Source organism: Lytechinus pictus, chromosome 17 (assembly GCF_037042905.1).
Source record: "Lytechinus pictus isolate F3 Inbred chromosome 17, Lp3.0, whole genome shotgun sequence".
NCBI classification, from domain to species: Eukaryota; Metazoa; Echinodermata; class Echinoidea; order Temnopleuroida; family Toxopneustidae; genus Lytechinus; species Lytechinus pictus.
Window position 1 is genome coordinate 13,896,526 of NC_087261.1, and position 19,689 is coordinate 13,916,214.

Sequence of the window (19,689 nt, forward strand, 5' to 3'; positions counted from 1 at the left end):
TGCCTTAAATTCAATTTGTAAATGGTTGATAGGATCCGTTGTTTAATTAAAATACGACTTTTAGTTTTTTTGTGATGGCAATTTAAACCATTAGACAGTTGTTTAACCAATCTCAAAATTGGTTAAAATATGAACCTACTGATATAATATACTCTCAGTTGGTTAGATAATAAATATTTTGCATGTAATTTCATTTTAGTCAATAGTTGGTGTAGATTCGGTTTTTTTTTTACCAGCTCACAGGTTGGTTTTAAAAATCTAAGAGTGTATAATTGCAACCTGATTGATGCGCTCCTGAGTAAGTTATAATAAGTCAGGAAAACGTTGATTTTTTAACAATTTATTGATGGCAGTGGTTTCTTTTTATCCATGTTTAGTTTAAATGGTTCCTTTCTTCATGTATTCATATTTTCTCAATTAATCAGTAATTTGTTTGAAAATCAACGAAATACAGGGGGACATAATTATCTTTTTATAGGCTTTGAGCGTGAGAGCGATAACTTAATGAAATATACATTGTAACGTCTATATTGCTATTTAGGAGACAAGGGGGTGCTTGTGTTTGTGTGAGTGTGCTTGTGTGTGGGGGGTGCCACACCTGTCATCCATATCATTGCTAAGATGTGATCGAATGCCTTTAATCATTCCATCAGAATCACTACAGCTATGTCAAATGGCGCCAATTTACAGCTCGTCACATCGTTCAACTAGGCAAGATTAATCGTTTCATGATACGTGGCTGGAATTCGACAGCTTTCGAATGAAGTAGATATGGTGATGGAGCTATATCTGTTTATCATTATTAATACACTTCCGATATGCTTATATTATTTCGAAGGTATTCTTAGTATTCCAGGGAGATGTGATTTGGGGGTTGACAGGGCAAAGTATTTGAGAATTAAAACATAAGTGGAAAGAATAACCAATGTGTATATAGGGTAGTGAAGCGTTTCATTGCCGTTGCTTATCAAGCGATTCTGACAGGTTTCCTTATATAATATTGGCTGAAGTCTCTGGTGGTTGTCAGATAATCAGAGCAGGCAACTTTCTCGAAATGGTTCTCTGCTGAACAGTCCCACAAAAGAATCAAAACAACCTTTTTGCCATCGATTCTTGTTTAACCCAATAATTTGGTCTTATACCTTACTTTTGACACATAGGCCTTCACCAACACATTTTGACCAATCCTTCAGAAGAGGTTTATTTCTTCAAAATGTCGTACTGCCTTACTTGACAATTTGACCCTCTTGCATGGGGGAAATCTGGAGGGAAACAATCACTACACGATGGCGACGTAGTGTGTGTGGGTGTGGGTCTATGTGATTAACCCCTAACATGTCAATATACAAATTACTACCCCAGTCTTTTCTTCTCCCCTCCATATATGTTTACCTGATTTAATCACGTCTCCTCTTCTCTCCATCCCCCTATCTCCCTCCCTCTCATCTCATTTCCATCATCCCTTTCTTCCATCCTACACGCATTTATCTGCCATGGGCCAGTTACTAGATGGCATGCGTGAATTGCATAGTCTAGAAAGTTTAAGAAGTAGAGATGGGTAAAATGATCTCCACTGTTTAAAGGGAGAATGAATGGGATGAAAGGGTAATGGAGAAAAAAGGAGAAGTGGCAGGGATGGAAGTATAAGAGAAAGAAGAAGATTAGAGGGGGAGGAGGAGGAGGAGGATAAGAAGAAGAAGATTAGAGGAGGAGGAGGAGAAGAAGAAGAAGATTAGAGGAGGAGGAGGCGAAGAAGAAAATTAGAGGAGGAGGAGGAGAAGAAGAAGAAGATTAGAGGAGGAGGAGGAGAAGAAGAAGAAGATTAGAGGAGGAGGAGGAGAAGAAGAAGAAGATTAGAGGAGGAGAAGAAGAAGAAGATTAGAGGAGGAGGAGAAGAAGAAGAAGATTAGAGGAGGAGGAGAAGAAGAAGAAGATTAGAGGAGGAGGAGGCGAAGAAGAAAATTAGAGGAGGAGGAGGAGAAGAAGAAGAAGAAGATTAGAGGAGGAGGAGGAGAAGAAGAAGAAGATTAGAGGAGGAGGCGAAGAAGAAAATTAGAGGAGGAGGAGAAGAAGAAGAAGAAGATTAGAGGAGGAGGAGAAGAAGAAGAAGAAGATTAGAGGAGGAAGAGAAGAAGAAGAAGAAGATTAGAGGAGGAGGAGGAGAAGAGGAAGAGGAGGAGGAGAAGGAGGAGGAGGAAGAAGCAGAAAAAGAAGAAGAAGAAGGGGATGAGTGGTTGGGGAGATGGGAGATATTCGAAGCGAAATGACAAAAAATGACAAGAAGAGGTAAGACAGAAATCAAAGATAATTGATTTCCTTTATTCATTTATTCACATGGTTTCCGCTGTGATCTTCTCTATGACAAATCTTATTCGCATGAAAGATGTGCGTGCATAATCTGACATGGATATGGATTTTCCAAGTGATGGTACGTCGACAATAAGCATGTTGAGTTGAAAGAGAAAAATCCATTCGTTTGTACGTGGATTTGCATCAATGCTCGACGAGATTTTAATACAAGAACATGTCGAATATAAAAACAAACATGGGGATGACAATATTAATAGATATCGGCGAGGTTGTACGCTCTAATTCAAATCACGCCGTGTTTCTGTGTAAATTATGGATATGAAACTAAGAATATTACATAATAGAAAATATTGGTGGGAGGAAAGCATGAAAGTACTAAAGTGACGACATTTTATTGGACGTCAACAGAGTTGCATGGATTCCTAGCACTTGGTTATATTGATGAAACGAGAAGAAGATGATGCACGTGAACGGAACGAGGGATGATGACTGAACGGAGGGTAAATTGAGAACTGATAAGCTTAAGGAATGATGAGGGTAATGTTGCTCGGAAACTCCTTGTGCCAGCATGGCCAAGGGTGGATTACCGTTGTCACTACTGCGGACGGTTAAGATATCATATTTCCTCTACAGCGTACTTTCTTACCGTGTGAAGGAAACTGAGTGTAGATTGTTTGCACAAATGTTATGGGAACATCAGTGTCTCTTGTCAAATGCATATCCGCTTTATGACATGCATCCATGACATCAATGAGAGCCATGCTGCGTGTGTAGGTTTGATGATCAGCTGCTTTACTGGTGCTGCCGGAAAGCATGACTGACAGAAATGTTGACCTTTGCTTATTGTCTGGTTTTGTCATTTAAATCATATAAAGTAAAAATATTTGAAGATGAGAATTATACTCATATCTCGAAGAAATGTAAAGACCTACAATAGCATGAAAACTTTCGGCAATTATCCATAACATAGGAGTGATGCTGATTGAGCACCCTAGAGAAATATGAGTAGGCAACGCGCTTTTCCCCAAAATTTTGTAGGAATTAATCTCCACGAAGGCACTATAAGAAATTAAATCCTGTGTTTTTGATGCAGTGATAGGGAGTTTTCGCAGTTTCTACAACGGGACGGATTCAAGAACATACTAAATGTATATTGAAAAATTGTCATCATTTGACAACGAACAACTGGGAGGTCTCTGTCGCAAATAGGTGAACCGGAATAGCAGTTTCCTCCTAACTTGCTGTTTTGATGGACCCATTTGCGACAAAGACTTCCTGGTTATTGTCATGAAGGACATTTGAAAATGCATTTTCCATTTTTCTAGAATTCTTCGCTCACCCAAAATCATTTCTTATCCCAAGCCCCGAGTCATCCAAGAACCTCATGTCTTCTGGGTCGAGACCGAGCAGCAAAAAGGTGTTCCATTGTAACACATCACATCCAATACGGAAGTCCCTCGACAGACGACGTAGATAAAACCTAACATTATTACCTCGGCTCAACTCATAACCCTCTTACTTGATCACCGCCATTTTATTGCTTTTTTAACGGCCGTGCATGACCCTCCATATCTCGACAAAGCTCCCGTCGTTACTCTTGTCCGTCATACATTTTCTGTCGTGATTATGCCGGACGGGTGTAAGCATTTATGGTACGTGTATAGATTTTCGAGACCTTGGTTTATAGTTTTGCTTTTATCATTCCGTGTGAATTATGTGAAGATGAGTGTTAATAGGAATGGTTGAAGTAGAGTCCATGGTTGAAGCATAGAGTTATAGCTCCATGGTTGAGGTAAAATAGATAGGTGGGGTGGAGCATGGTAGGGTCAATGGGGGAGAAAGGAGAAAGATGGAAAAGAGAGGAAAAGAGGGAGAGAGAAAGAGAGAGTGAATTTGGGGAGAGAAAAGACAGACGGAGTGAGAGGAAGGGAGGGAAAGAAAGAAAGAGGGGAGAGAGGGCAATAGAAGGGAATTGGAGATATGGCCGGGAAAATGAAGTTGTAGGAGGGTTGGCTTTATAAGGGTGGTAACATAATATAGACATGATAGAAGGCATAAATAAAGAAGTTGGGAGAAAGACAGAGGGCAAGAAAGAGAGAGAGAGATGGAGAGAAAGATGGGGCGATATATATATATTACGCAGATAAGGGGAACCAGGAGAGTGGGTGCAAAACAAAGTTTTGAGATGGGGGAGAGGGAGAGAAAGAGAGAGTGTGAAGAGGAGGGGAAGGGAGAGAGAAAGAAAGAATGCCGCTTTAAATTTCACGAAACGCAAAGGAAACTGATTGTCATGATTGTGGTAGTTATAAGTGTATTTAGGACGCGGCAAGGCGTGAAAAGGCGTTGAATGCTTTACAATTATAATTCATATTGGAGATCTGTATGTGATTCTGAAGTGCATTTGGAGTTCACGTCGAAACCTGGGCCATTTCTGGGGACCTATTTACAGATCCCTATCGTGTCACTGCGAACGCCATGTTGCACAAGTGTTCTTACTACTTGCATTTCAACACGTGCTACAAGAACGTCCTGAATTGTCTCCACTTGATTTGTAAGAATTGTACGGTAGAAATGTTAATGTCATTTCTATAATCAAATTCAACTGATTTTTTTTCTATCAATGCAGTATTTCGTGGTCTATCGATTGGTGGGAATAAAAAGTTGCAGCAGTAATTTACATAATGAGGTATAGAGGTGTACTAACAAAAATAAAGAGATTCTGCCTTATATTTCCTGATCTTGCTTATCAGCAAAACATGAAAAACAATATAGAATTCTGAATTGGTGAATAAATATCATTAAAGTCTCCGCATCTTATACACCCACGCCGCTATCCCTCTTTTCTCACCTAACAATGGAATTGCTGGACAAACGGATTAATTGGTATCATTTGAATCTTTCTTGTTACACAAGATATATTATTTATTTCTTATCTAGTTATGCTGTAACGGTTTTCCTGAACAATCCTTTAATGCCGAACCACTTAGATTCAGAGGCCTCGCAAAATCCTCTATCCGTCTCCCACCTCATATTCCTTACAAAATCAAGAGAAATGGAAAAAGAAGAAAAAATATGCATTAACCGAGTGAAAGTTATTTTCAACGTTACAAAGTTTAAAAGATCGTAACTAGGGAAAACCATAAAGTAATACGTTTCAAAACAAGTACGATTCTAAAAGTCAAATCTTTAAGAAGGAAAAGGAATATTCGAGATATGGATGACCGGCTTTTATCTGTTTCGTTTTAAGACAATCTCGAGATTCGGAATTGTATAAATACGTATTTAAAAGAAAATAATTATTGAGCATTCAACGAATAATTTTTTTTTAACCGCAAGTGCACACCTAGTTATACCAAGAATGCCTATAGCATTTTCATCTATTTGAATACAGGATAAAAAAATGCTCATTGCCTTAAATGCCTTGCTCATTGGTATAGGTGCCGAGGCCAGGGATCCAACCCCTGGCTTTCCATGACATAGTCAGGCGCCTTAGACCACTCGGCCTCGGCCACGGCATCTGATGGTTATGGATATTTCATGCAATAAGAATAAGTCGATATACCAATCTGTCTGATACCTGTCACTGATGAAAAAAACGTTTACCAGACGTTTTAGAAAAAGTGTATCTAAGCTTTGCATGGACAATGTCAATGTCCTTCGGCAGTCGCTGAAATCGAACCTTGCTTTAATTTGTGATAAAACGTTGATAGAATGATTAAGGATGGGTGCGAGTTTCCGGTGTAGGTTTCATTTTCCTATTTTGCTTGTACCCGAACGTTTGATTTTAGTTCAATATCACCCTCTGAAATTACGCGTGCGACAGTACTTCAAAATCCAACTGTGAAACTGAATTATGCGTGCGATAGTAGGTTGATATCTAACGTAGATCTTTAAATAGAAAGGTAATATCGATAGTGAAGGATAGCTTCCTAGCAATGTGAATTTAAACGCTAAGCCTGTACGGGGTGATGTATGACATGACAAAAAAAGAGTGGGAGAGAGAACGGAGGAGAAAGAGGGGGAGAGGTAGTGGGGCGAGGCTATTAAACAAAATTGAGAAAGGGAGAGGTAGAGGAAGATCTAGATCAATGCACTCTGAAGGTTGAACGTCAAGTCGAAAATCATATACTTTAATGTCCCTGTAATAATTGATTTAAATATAAGTGCGTTGTTTCTGTTTTTAAAACTTGTATGCAATAAACACGGATAATAAGAAGTTTCGCCTCTAGTTACACGGAAAACACATTTTTGACCCATCACCGTCACTGTGGTAGGACTATGTTTTTATGTGAAAGATATTATATCGAATCAACATAGACCCTGGAGTCTAAGGAGGTAGGGTGTCTAGGGTAAACTATTTGATTTTCACTAATTGGGTAGTTCCACTGCGTACATAATTTTCCTACACCGTTAGGCTCAGCCCAACTTTACTCCTTGGCATATTTCCAATAAAACTTAATCTGAATTGCCATCTCTTGAAGTGAACCACTTGATTACGATATTCACAACTGACAAGAAAAAAATTGTAATTCCCCTTTGCCAGATTATCTGGCCTGTCCGAAGCACTTCCCTTTCAGGAGACGGTAAACGTGGTCACGTCTTTACTTCACAGTCACAACAACGCACCCGACCCAAACCGACCAATGGTATAGCCGTTGTCCGTCTGGTGTATGTTTCGTCGGTGTGACTGCAGCTTAACGCACACCTATATGTATACATCAAAGATCAAGGATGGTATGTCGCGAACATTATACAAACGGACGACGGGCGACACCATAGTCTCCGCCCATTAACCCCCAAACGCCTCTAACTGTAGCGTATATCGAATTTTCTGGATCATCAATGAGGTAACTCCGTGTAACATGATATAGCTCGCCTCAGCACACACATAGCAACAGCATTTGATGTATGTTTGAACAAGTATCGGAGGCGACCTTGCCGAGATGCGGCAATGCAGCTGGAAGCGGGAGTTGGTCTGATGCGAATATAGGACATCGTCCCCATGTTCCCCTACATATAGTATATGTGTGAGATGAAATACTGTTCTGTATATAATACGATGTGGTGATCCCATTTATTCATGACGGCTAATATCAGTACACCATCACATTTTTTAAAAACAAACTTTCAAAAGGTATATTGATGTGACCATCGTGTACAGTTATATATTTTGAATTGATAGAATTAGATTGATTTATCGTATCCAGAAGCGAACAACTTTTAGTTTCATTCACCAGTTTCATACGATTTTAGAACACTGAGAAATCCAGCCTCGCCATGTATTTACTACGGAGCTAATATTTCTTACCCACTGTTCAAATTCGAGCATGTTGGAGTATATCGTAAAACTTTTGAACAGGTGTGTGTCGATTAAACAGAAGACGAAGACTTTGAACTGAATCTAAACTTACAACCCACAAGAAGGGGGGGGGGGGTGAAGATGAAAAGATGTCATATTTTTTCATTGTAAATAAATCAATCCCATTTATTTATTGATTCATTAATTTATGTTTTTTTTTAATTTTTAATAGGCATTTTAATGTACTTGTTTGTATTTTCACCTAATTAATTCTTTGTTTTGTTTTTGTTGATTTATGCACTAGTTTATCTATCTAGTGCTTTATTTATCTATCCCATATAGCAGTACCATATTATTATTCAACAATAATCTGGTGGGGCCAGCAGTGGCGAAAGAAGCCAAAAGGTTGGAGACACAATATGGCGTATTTAGGCAAATGTTTAAAAAGTTGTGATAAAGGCGAAGCAATTGGACAAACTTTTGCCTTTTGAAAAAAAAATGGAAATCGAGTTTGGGGGGATCGATCCATTATACCACCGTGGTCTGACAGTTTTGGGGGTTTGTACGCCCCCCCCCCCCTCCGCCCCCGAGCCCTCATATTTCAAGAAATTCCAGATCGACTGCTGATTTGACCATGGGATTTATGTAATACAAAAAGGCAACTCTATGAGAAGATAGAAATTAGCTGTAAAGATCAAAATTGTGGGGGGAGTGGAAAAGGGTTAAATGTAATGAAAATATCTACAAATGAGTTAACAGAAATTGAAAAATTAAGGCTCAGGTACTTTTAAATCTAAATGGAATGTTCTTCTGAATGCAAGCAATCTAGATACCAATCCATGAGCAACGAAATAATTAAGGAGACATTGTGCAATAAAACACGTACATAGTCACGCTGTGTATTTAGAAATTTCATATACGCACTGAAATCACAAAAAGAAACAATTTACATTAACTCTTACTCTTCTCCAAACGTCGACCTAATTTGTTTTAAATTTAGATTGCTTGATTTCCCCCTCACAATAAAAATCATAAAATTGGGGAGAAAGGGTAGTATATTGATGAATGTCTCTTTTCCCCAGCACAGTGGGTACACAAGCAGAAAAGGAACTTAATTAACAAGTTTTGTTTCTCCATAACACGTCAGAGTCAATTGTAAAGAATGTTTTTTCAGCAAAAAATATGGTAAGAGATCGTGATTTATGGCTTTTTTTTTAGAGATGCCATCGTCTTCGTTTTATCATGGTTGTGTCTGTGGTTTCCACAGCTTGATTTATGCTTCATTTTATGGAGCAATGAATTCAGAACAAGTTGTGGTAGCTAAGCTATGGAATCGCTTCGAAGGGGGCAAGCCGGGGTGAAAGAAGTATTTTGGGATAAATAGGAAAATATGACGAGCAAAACACTATTATTGTTATTACAGTTATTGAATAGATTAGTTTGCATTATTTCTTGAGACATCTGGTCAGACAGATGATGATACGAGTTGATGATGTCACTTTCTCCAATTATCTTCGGAAAATGTGTTTTCTCATATCATTTCAGAAAGTGATATGAGAAAAGACTTATATAGATGTCAGTGAATTGATGCATAATTTAAAAGAAAATCTCGACTTTCATATTTATGCCAGCCTACTTTGATGACCTTAGTTTTAATACAGTATTTTATCAAATATCATTTTTACCATCGAATTACTTCTGTGATATTCCATGCGCATTAAAGAGACGTGCAGTGATGGATTCTTGTTGAAAAGATCCCCCTCCCCTACCCTGGAATAGATGATTTTCTTACATGATGAAAAGTAAAACACGCAGTCAAAATTTCCTACAAAACAGGCCAGTTTTGACATCATACTAATATTTGTATCTTTTTATTCGAAGTCCATTTTGCAATCCCTTATTGTAACGACAATTGATTTGTATCTTCGACATTATGTAAAACTCGAATTAATGGTGTAATTAACACATACTTGCATAAATCATTCCGGTCTGAATATGTTATGTTTAATAAGGCTAATATTCGACTATATATGTACGGAAGGTCAACATAAGCGGAGTATATTTCCCACATTTTTGCTCCTGATAGATGCTCCAGCTTCAAAAGGAAACCAATTTGCCTATATTTTATTTCACTTGATTTAATTCAGAAAACATTTCCATATTGCGTATGCACTACCGATAATCCTTTTACAAGGAGCTATGCTGAAAATTGACTCCCTCTTTTTATTCTTGAAAGAACTGGCAATGGCTTTAATTAAATTTTTGTATGCATTGAACTTCGATTATACGGACATAAAATCAAAACTGTGATAGACTTTGTTCCAAGAGGACGCTAAATCCAAGTGTGTTCTTTCAAATTTTCGTACAGGCCTCAGTCTTTGTAAAACTAATGTAGAGTTGGAAAAGGTCATAATTAAAGGTCCATGTGTAGTCATTATGTACATGTATAGTTAAAAAGTCTACTATCTAATAATTAATTTGAAAAACATAATACGCAATTTATATCTTCTCCGTAAAAGAGGCGTTTAGTGTCTTGTGACAACAAACGTTTTAAATTAGACATCACGGTTGTGCACGCCTTATAGCGGACATCGTGGAAATCAATCAGTAATAATGGAAACAGCAACCAAAGCGATTTTGTCTTGATTAAGATCAGTTGATGAGTATTTAATATATCTTGATTTTGTAAATGCTTTATCATCAATCATGCCCACGAGGGACGTATGGATCTACTGAAGATGTGTGGAAAAGAAGGAATATTATGCGGAAGAGGGGAAGAAACGTGTGTGTTGAAGAGGAAAGGGATGGGTATTAATTCAGGTTCCTATATAGATGAGGTTAGGGCTTCACGCAAAATCATTTGTCTACGTATTCTACCCAGTAGCATTTTTTTTGGTAAAGAATATATCTGTTATATCAAATGCTCAATTGACTTTACGAGACCAATGAATAATAAAAAAATGTCAAGAAAGTTACCGGATGGAAGAGATGAGATATTTCCTGTGGTAATCGGTAATTGTGTTGATTTGTACTTTGCTTACGTTCTGTCATATTTTGTGTTTATTCTTCCGTGTTCATGTCCGCTTCTCATTGTATTTTGTTTCAGTGCGTTGTCCTGATGGTTCGCTATTCCGAAGGCTCGTTATGCCATAAGCCCGTTAGTCCGAAAATGAGAAAGAGAGTTACATCACTTTTTGTGAAAAGAAAAATCGATGCTAAATCAAGATCCCCACTAGCGGCGAAGCGAGGGAAAACTTTGAGGGGATAAAAGTAGGAGTATGGTCCACCATTCTAAACGAATGCGATCGAGAGAAGTGAGCAAACCTAAAGTGAAATAATGTTTTGATAAATGATTTTAAATCTGGCATGCAAAAAGTCTGATTGCTCAGTAAAACACAATTCGATAAGAAATGTTGAAAATATGACGTTTATTATTATTATCATTGTTATTATTAGTAGTATAGTAGTAGCAGTAGTATCAATACTATTATTATGATTATTGTAGTTTTTATAATTATTATCATTATTATTATTATCATTATTATTATTATTATTATCATTATCATTATCATTATGATCATCATCATTCCAAAACCTCTTCTGTGAGGTGGCAAGAATTACTCCCAACAATCAACGGGGATAAATTCTTCTTTCAAAAACCGATATACAATATTATTCTGACCGGTATACCTTACTGATACAAGACAGACACCCATTTGAAATTTCGTTTAATTCAGAATATACTATGAAAACATGTTTAATCGCACATCCATATTTTTTCACACCAAACTAAAAACTGCAATGATGATTTACTTTCTGCTTTTATTAAACTTTGCTTTGGTTTCACCCTTAATGGGTTTAATTTCTTCACCACTGGAAGCACTATCGTGGCTTATGACGCTTCTTTAATTTCCGTCCCCCCTGGCGCCCTAAATAACACCGCACTTTTAAAAACGATTAACCCCTCCTACACCAAAACCCCACCCATGCTTGGGATGCTAAATGTCAACACGTCGGTTTCGGGAGTGAGGGGATTAATGCGTGTTTGGCGCCAATCGTACCCTGGTAAACTTCCTCTGTTAATTACCGGTGCGTTCGCCCTAACCTTTCGGGTCCGTATACGTGTTTCGCCCTCAGCTCAGAGACAACCGTGCCTCTAAACACGGCTGTCCCCTTAATACCACACTCCACTGTTTGACGAACGGGAAGCTTATATGCCTCATAGGCGAAAAACTTTTTTTTGAGGGGGGGGCATATTCATAAATGTCACAAGGTGGGGGTGAAACGGTCGTTTAAACTGCACAAAAATACAGAGATCTGACGTGAATCACTGAGTGTTGTTTTGATGTATTGAATTTACTATGCTAACCTAAGGATTTTTTTCACGTTTGGGGGTTAAGGGGATAAAAAGGGGCTAAGGGAAAGTTGCCCAACCCTCTTCACCCCACTCCCACTCCTTGTACCCTGGGTGACTTTTGTTTTATGAGGTGGTAGGTAATAATTGCACGGCGAGTGGTCAAATTTCGATGGGAGATTGTTTATTGTCGCCTATAGGTCGATGTGCACTATGAACTATATATACACTCAACTATATTAGAAAAGTTGGGTTCGACCATTATTATCTTTATATGGTTTGAGCGATTTATTGATACGGGTTTGCTCTAACAGAAATTAAAAAATTCTCAATTTTGCAAATAATGGAATGGAAACGATCTTTATAATCCAATATAGGCCTACTATAACGTTGCAATTTGTTTATCAATTTTCTCATAGGCCTGGCCTGATCATTATTTTCACCTGTAATTGTGTAATGAAATGGTTCCACGACATTTGCTTCTGCGACAATTGCTCCGCTCTAAATTCCACACACTAATCGAATGACCAACGTCAACCCTGGGCTTAACACGATACCCTACCCCCTAAACCTAACATAAAACCCTATTGCGACCATATAACCCTAAATCTTAGACGAAATTAAGCCGGGAGCAATTGTCGCAGGAGCAAATGTTGTGTCACCAATGATATCGACCAGATTAAAACCCTTTTACATGACTTGTAAAATCTAATGGTTAACCAAAAATGAAATTAGTAGATCACGAACAAAATTTAGAAAAAAAATTGTTTTTCCTCCTTGACCATGTTGCCCAAATTCTGATTAATGAATATTTTCTCTAATTCTATTTTTTTTCTTAATCTGATAATAACCAAACAAATTAATGCTTCCTTCGTATTCATTTAAATCAACTCGCGATAATTCTCACTCGAACTCGTTTGTTATCTCTATAATATCGCCCATGCAGTTCTCAGCCGCGAATTAAGCTGTTAACTGTCAGGAATTAATTCCTAAACTCCTCCGAGCGCTCCCAGCGGGATGCGCTCGGGGATGTTACAAAGTACCATCGAGATCGAAACGAAAACATTTTCGCCTGATCTCTCCGGTGATGCTTTCGAGAGATCATGTCGAGATGACACGCATGATCACGCTTGTGAGATGATGTTCATCGTCTCGCGAGATTATACTCTTTACGCATCACCCCTTTTTAGCCTGTTCTCCAAGAGGAACTCGTGACGGTTGAATTATTTAAATACGGGTAATGCGTGACAACTCCAAGATGTGTTTTGGAGAGCATTTGAATGTTTTTGTTTAGAAAAAAAAATTATCAGAAATATAATATTTACCCTTTTACCTTTGCTTAAGCTAACTATTACAAAAATGCTGTCTTGTGTTTTATTTTGGAATATCCAACTCTCATTAGATGCAACCCTCACAAGCATGATAAACGATCGATTATCATCATGTTATCAATATCACAGTTCAAATAAGGATGTATCTCCCCCCCCCCCCGAGTGAGAAGGGGTGGGTGAGGAGTGGGTGAAATGGATGCACTTAGATTCGAACCCACTCTTTAAAGAGTAGTTAGCACAGATAAGACTCTTTTTCAAACGAATCGGGGTTTTTTGCGCAAATGTCGAGAAAATGTGCAGTGTATCGAATCAAATAATTACCCATTTTTCTTTTATTTAGTTTTAAATAATCAGTGATGTTATTCATGACATATTCGAAGTAACCTGTAGTATTGTTAAGGTGTAGCAAGACCAGGTATGTGTACTTTGTCCGCTTGCTCTGCTGGTGGTAGACTGTGTTGGTCGCTTCATCGAGCGATACGCGCTAATTGAATTTAGGATCGGCCTTAAATCCCGCTGCGTGACCGTTAAACTCCTGTTAACGCGTTTAATCAATTCACGGGGACTTGAAAAGCGTGACGTAATTGGTAGTCAATGAACTGCGTGGGGGAGTCGACTATGATGAAGATTTAGATCTCTAGCGAGTCGCCTCTAAATTTGGGGACCATGCAAATAGCCAGTATTCACATCAATGTCTCGTCTTGGTTAGATGTTGAACTGTTGAGCTCATGTTTTAGAGGCTTTGCTTAATTTGCTGTGAGTTGATAGCAATATAATTATCTGAAATCATCATACCTTAGTGTAAAAATCACTGATAAAATACGTTATTGTCATCATTCTTTGTTTTTATGAAATAAGGATCATGACCGTACAAAGAATAGCCAGTATTCACATCAATGTCTCGTCTTGGTTAGATGTTGAACTGTTGAGCTCATGTTTTAGAGGCTTTGCTTAATTTGCTGTGAGTTGATAGCAATATAATTATCTGAAATCATCATACTTTAGCAAAAAAATCACTGATAAAATACGTTATTGTCATCATTCTTTGCTTTTATGAAATAAGGATCATGGCCGTACAAAGAATAGCCAGTATTCACATCAATGTCTCGTCTTGGTTAGATGTTGAACTGTTGAGCTCATGTTTTAGAGGCTTTGCTTAATTTGCTGTGAGTTGATAGCAATATAATTATCTGAAATCATCATACTTTAGTGTAAAAATCACTGATAAAATACGTTATTGTCATCATTCTTTGTTTTATGAAATAAGTATCACGACCGTACAAAGATTTTTTTCACTGGGTACAAGACGCATATAAACTTTCGAAGAAACTCAGAAGCGACGGGGTGAAAAGACCGAGCTTGTCATGGGGCGCTATTGCATTTTAAAGTGAAATTGAAGGAACATGTTCGCACTTTTGGTGAATAAAGTCTGTGAAAATTTCCAGTAAAAATGAAAGTTTCAAAATTTCTGTGAGGAAGGGGGGGGGGGTGGGCAACTGCCCCTGCCACCCCCCTCCGTTCCTCTGCGTACGGTCATCTTAAAGATTAGATAAACAGATATAAACGGTTAAAATCGTGTCGTGATAACACATTAAAAATTTCCCATTCTCTTTTGTTTTCTTCAAAACAGGATTCAATATCAATTAAAGCAAGATGTCTGGAAGCGAGTTTGCCTCGTCGTCGTTTAACTCATCTTACGGAAATGGATCTATGGTTGAGGACCCTTTCCTGGAGGCTCCCCTGAAGCAGATCCTCATTACTGTCTTCGTGGTGATCTTCGCTCTCAGCTTCTTCGGCAACATCCTCGTCGTCTACGTCATCGCGAGGAACAAGAGCATGCACACGGTGACTAACTTCTTCCTGGCGAACCTCGCTCTTGCGGATCTCCTAGTTGCAGTCTTCTGTGTGATTCCGCAGCTCCTGTGGTACGTCCTCGACAGCTGGCCTTTGGGCTTGCTGATCTGCCGCCTCCACAAGTACATGACAAGCGCTGCAACAACTGCTTCGATATTGATCTTGACGGTAATCTCTGTTGAGCGTTACATTGCCATTCTCCATCCCCTTGAGACGAGAAGGGTCTTGACGACACGACGACTGACCATCACTGTCATGCTAGTTTGGATGCTTAGCGCGGTTGTGAACATCCCCGTGGCGCTCTTTTACAACCTCCTGCACTATGGTGACAAGAAATACTGCACTCCCAGCGAATTATCTGAGGGTGTAGCTCGCATGCACACTATCATATTCTGTGTGTTCTTCTATACGATCCCGTTGATCATCATGGCCGTGCTGTATGGAATTATTTCGAGGAAGCTGTGGACTACGAGCACAGGAAAACGCGTCTTCAGTGGAGAGGACAGCGGGTTTCAAAGAGGTACGGGCTCTCGATTCACAAGCCGCATCACTGGTCGTTTTTCAAAGGCAAAGTCAAATGCCTCTAACCATTCCAATGCGAACAATGCAGCAGGAAACATTTACCGTCCAAACACTGACACGGAGGGTACGGTCGTCCTGGAGATAGCGAATGACGGGGACAAAAAGGATGGCAATATCAAATCGAAGTTAGAAGAAGTCAGCACTGGACCATCTAAGAATCAGAAGATAGGTCCATTCTTTGTCGATGAGCCAACTGATGACCTAGAATCTACTCCAGGTACAGAAATGGATGTGAAAGTTCCTTTGACGGCGAACGAAGGAAACAATAACTTGAACGGTACGAAGGAAGATACCACCAACATAACTGCCGTGTCTGGATCAAAGCGTACGAGTCGAAATGCACCCGATCCGAAACTTACGCGTAACCAATCGAGTATTTCTGTCGGGAAGGATCGCTCCAGTAAACGAGCAAACGATGATGTCTCCAGTGGACGTTCCCGAGGGAAAGGACGCAGTAACGTCATGGCGGCTAGAAAGAAGGTCATCCGTCTTCTCGTTTTCATCGTCGTTTCTTTCGCCCTTTGCCTATTCCCAGTGCAGTTACAGACCTTCTGGCAGGCCTTTGGCCACAACATTATCCTGAACAGTCAGGGCGGTATCTACTTCCTGCCCTTTTCCCAAGCACTTTACTTTTTCAATAGCGCCCTCAATCCGTTCCTCTACGCGTTCTTCTCGGACAATTTCCGCGCCAAGTTCAAACAGACGCTGAAGTTGGGCAAACAGACTAACCGCGCCAGCATGACATCCAGGTCCGCCCTTCAACGTTTACCAAGCATGACGTCTTACGCTCAAACAGAGACCGTGTATGTATCTACATGAATACACACCAGACACTCTTCAAGGAATTTTGGATTGAACTGAATGAATTGTTTTGTACGGGTAGGTTAACGATAATAACAACCCTATAGAGTATTGATTGCGCATCCATTTTGTGACGTTTTAAACCGAGATGCTATCGGGTTAATATTGAGAAGTGCAATGAATTCATATTGATCTGACTTTGAATTGAGGGTGGCATTCAAACCGATTTCCCTTTATCGCCGAAACAAAAGTCAAAAGAAGTTGTATGACCTTTCTCGAACTAAACAGATCCATTTGTAGTCAAACAACTTCTGAAATGCTGTTGTATGGAGGCAATCTTTCTCTGAATATTGATAGTTATGAACATCCACCTGGGACAATTTCTCGGAACCTATACATGGACTATCTACCTATCAGTCATGTATACATGCCTTTGATGTGATTGTGCAATTTTGTGCAAACGTTACATATCGATGTAAATGGTACACTGCACAAACGCCGGTGTTAATTTAACACCAGCCTGGTATCTTTATTATCGTTTTGATCTTATCTCGTGTTGTTTCATTGCTTTTCTGGTGTGGACCGATGTAAATACCGGGCTGGTGTTAAATCACACCCGTGTTTTTGCAGTGTAAATTGTATATTTATATAAACATGATGAATGGTGCTGTTTAACAGCCTACATGTAGACTGTGTGCCGCGATTTTTTTTCTTCATCTTATACATGTATTTAGTATTCTATTTGTTTGGTTTTTTTCTATTGTTTTCGTTTATATCCTCTTTTTCCTAAAAACGATTTAGCTCATCGTCATGATTTTTTTTTCTATTCGGAGAATAAATACTTTCATGTACTTTGACAGCACGATGTCAACTAACAAGGCTGCGATAAAATTTCGTTGTTCTAGATTCCTCGACCATTCCCTGGTGTTGTGTGTGTAAATTAGATGATGTAATTATCATCACTATTGGTTTATCCATTCATACATTTAGTTCTCATTTCAAACAAGCAAAATCAGAATCACATCATATCGTTAAAATGTATGTAGTAATTATTTAAAAAGCCGTCACTATGGCTGCAGTTTCGATTTTTTTTCTGCAGGAAGAAAATTAAAGGAGCGGAAATTCTTAATTTTTTTTACTCCACAAAATGAAGCAAATGGTTCTTTACAAGATTGTTATCAATTTTTGTCAAAAAGATTATTGTACGATTTCATTACATTAAGGTGAGATGGTGGTTTTCTGTGAGAAGTATAGCTTTATAAGTAATATGAATTTTAGTCGGGGACGCACTCTTTATCACTTTTCATATTTCTAAGGAAAAGAATGCGGAAGTGTTACCATACAGTTATATCCAACATTAAACAAATCGTTTGCTGCAGTAATCAACGGGGGAGGTGTATATTCTACATTTTTATGTTTTCTTTACCATTTCTTTCTCTTTACTTTCATAGTATAGAATGTGGCAAATTTACCGTTATTTCGCGTAATTCACGATAGACGGATTTTTCATTTATAATAATTTGAGTGTTTTTAATGTTGTTTTGCAAAGGTGAAAATATTAGTTTTTCGATGGTGTAAATAATAATAACCGTTTAGTTTGCATTGATTACAGCACAATTCAATTTAATGTTCTTGAGTGCGTTTTTACATGAGTAATTTTAGTGATGGTTAAAGTGCAATTGGAAATGAGTTTCTAGATTTGCCGAAATATGACATGAACTTGAATCAACCATTGGCATTTAATGTCCAAGAATTTAGTGGACTTGTTCTTTGGCCAGCCACCAGATGGCGCCAGACCTACATATTAATCTGATGAAATATTGTTCCAGTCGTTACCCAACAATTCAATTAATATCAGCATGTCAGTGGGGTACCTAGGTGGAAACACAAACAGGGTCAATCTCAACATTTAACGCCGGAGTGTGTTTATACATGTAAGTTACTCATCAAAACCTCTGACGTCGGCAGGTAATTTTTTTATATTCGTTGTGCATGAGATTGATACAGCTCCATATACCCTCTCCCCATACTTAAGACTTATTGGCCCACTTGTTGGTACCTGAGAGGCACTTGCCCCCGTGCGCCTCCCATTGAAACGTCATTTAGGTCTTAACTGTAATTATATAAACCCCCAAAACATCCTAAAGTGAATCAGACCGTACACATGAACCTTAATTCGCAAAACCTAGTACGATCTGCATTTTTTTGTGAGCAGCATTTCTATGAAGAAATTATTTTGAATCTCATTGGTATATACCGTATACTGTAATATTTTGGAGGTTAATAAATCCCGTCCAATATTTTGGCAGTAATACGAAGAGTTTGCGTCCAGTCTAGGAAAATCTCTCTAACTTATTCAATCCCCCCCCCCCCGGCACCCTGTCATGCATACTAATTCTAGTAGTGCAGTAAGTCTATATTCATGATATTGGTTTCATTAGTGCAATATCAGAGTGTTATAAAACGAACATTTTCTTATTATTATACGTTTATTGAAATGAAGTAAATTATAGTACGTGCCTGTAAATTTACCATGAAGAGAAATGTGCAATGGTGGACGATTTGAAGAAATGCCAGAAACACACTTGTGAGACACCGAAGTTGACTTATCAAGTTTCCTAAAGCTTTTTTCTACCAAATTTGGCGATCTACCACTTTTTATTTATCCAATTGTGAAATTGCTATTTCAATGGTAGTTATGGTCTTGGTCAATATCCATTATAATGGATGGTTTCCCTTTGCCTACTATATGTTTGTGTTACTGCTACAAATACACTACTATAGTATTACTACTACCACTATACTGCTACTTCTACTATAACGTAAATCAATTACTACTACAAACACAATCTCTATGATGGGATCTACTACTTTAATACCACTACTACTACTACTACTACTACTACTACTACTACTACTACTACTACTACTACTACTACTTCTACTACTACTAATACTACTACTACTAATACTACTACTACTACTACTAATACTAATTCTACTCTTCTACTACTAGGCCTATACTATTCTACTTTTCCCTTTTCTTCTTTTCCTTCCTCCTCCTCCCCTTCTTCGTCTTCCTCTTCTTCTTCTTCTTCTTCTTCTGTTTCTTCGTCTACGGTACATGTCGACACACTTGATAGCCCATGTATAAGGAC

General features: G+C 38.4%; 1 protein-coding gene across 1 annotated transcript; it reads left to right on the forward strand.

Moving 5' to 3' along the window:
• The first annotated feature begins 14,947 nt into the window (after positions 1-14,947).
• On the forward strand, positions 14,948-17,699 carry LOC129279980 (trissin receptor-like). The gene has a single exon (XM_054916038.2). The coding sequence runs from the start codon at positions 14,948-14,950 to the stop codon at positions 16,547-16,549; it is 1,602 nt and encodes a 533-aa protein (XP_054772013.2). The 3' UTR covers positions 16,550-17,699.
• The last annotated feature ends 1,990 nt before the right edge of the window (positions 17,700-19,689 follow it).

Coding starts and splice junctions, on each gene's coding strand:
- LOC129279980 (XM_054916038.2), top strand. CDS start 14,948: ATGTCTGGAAGCGAGTTTGCCTCGTCGTCGTTTAACTCATCTTACGGA.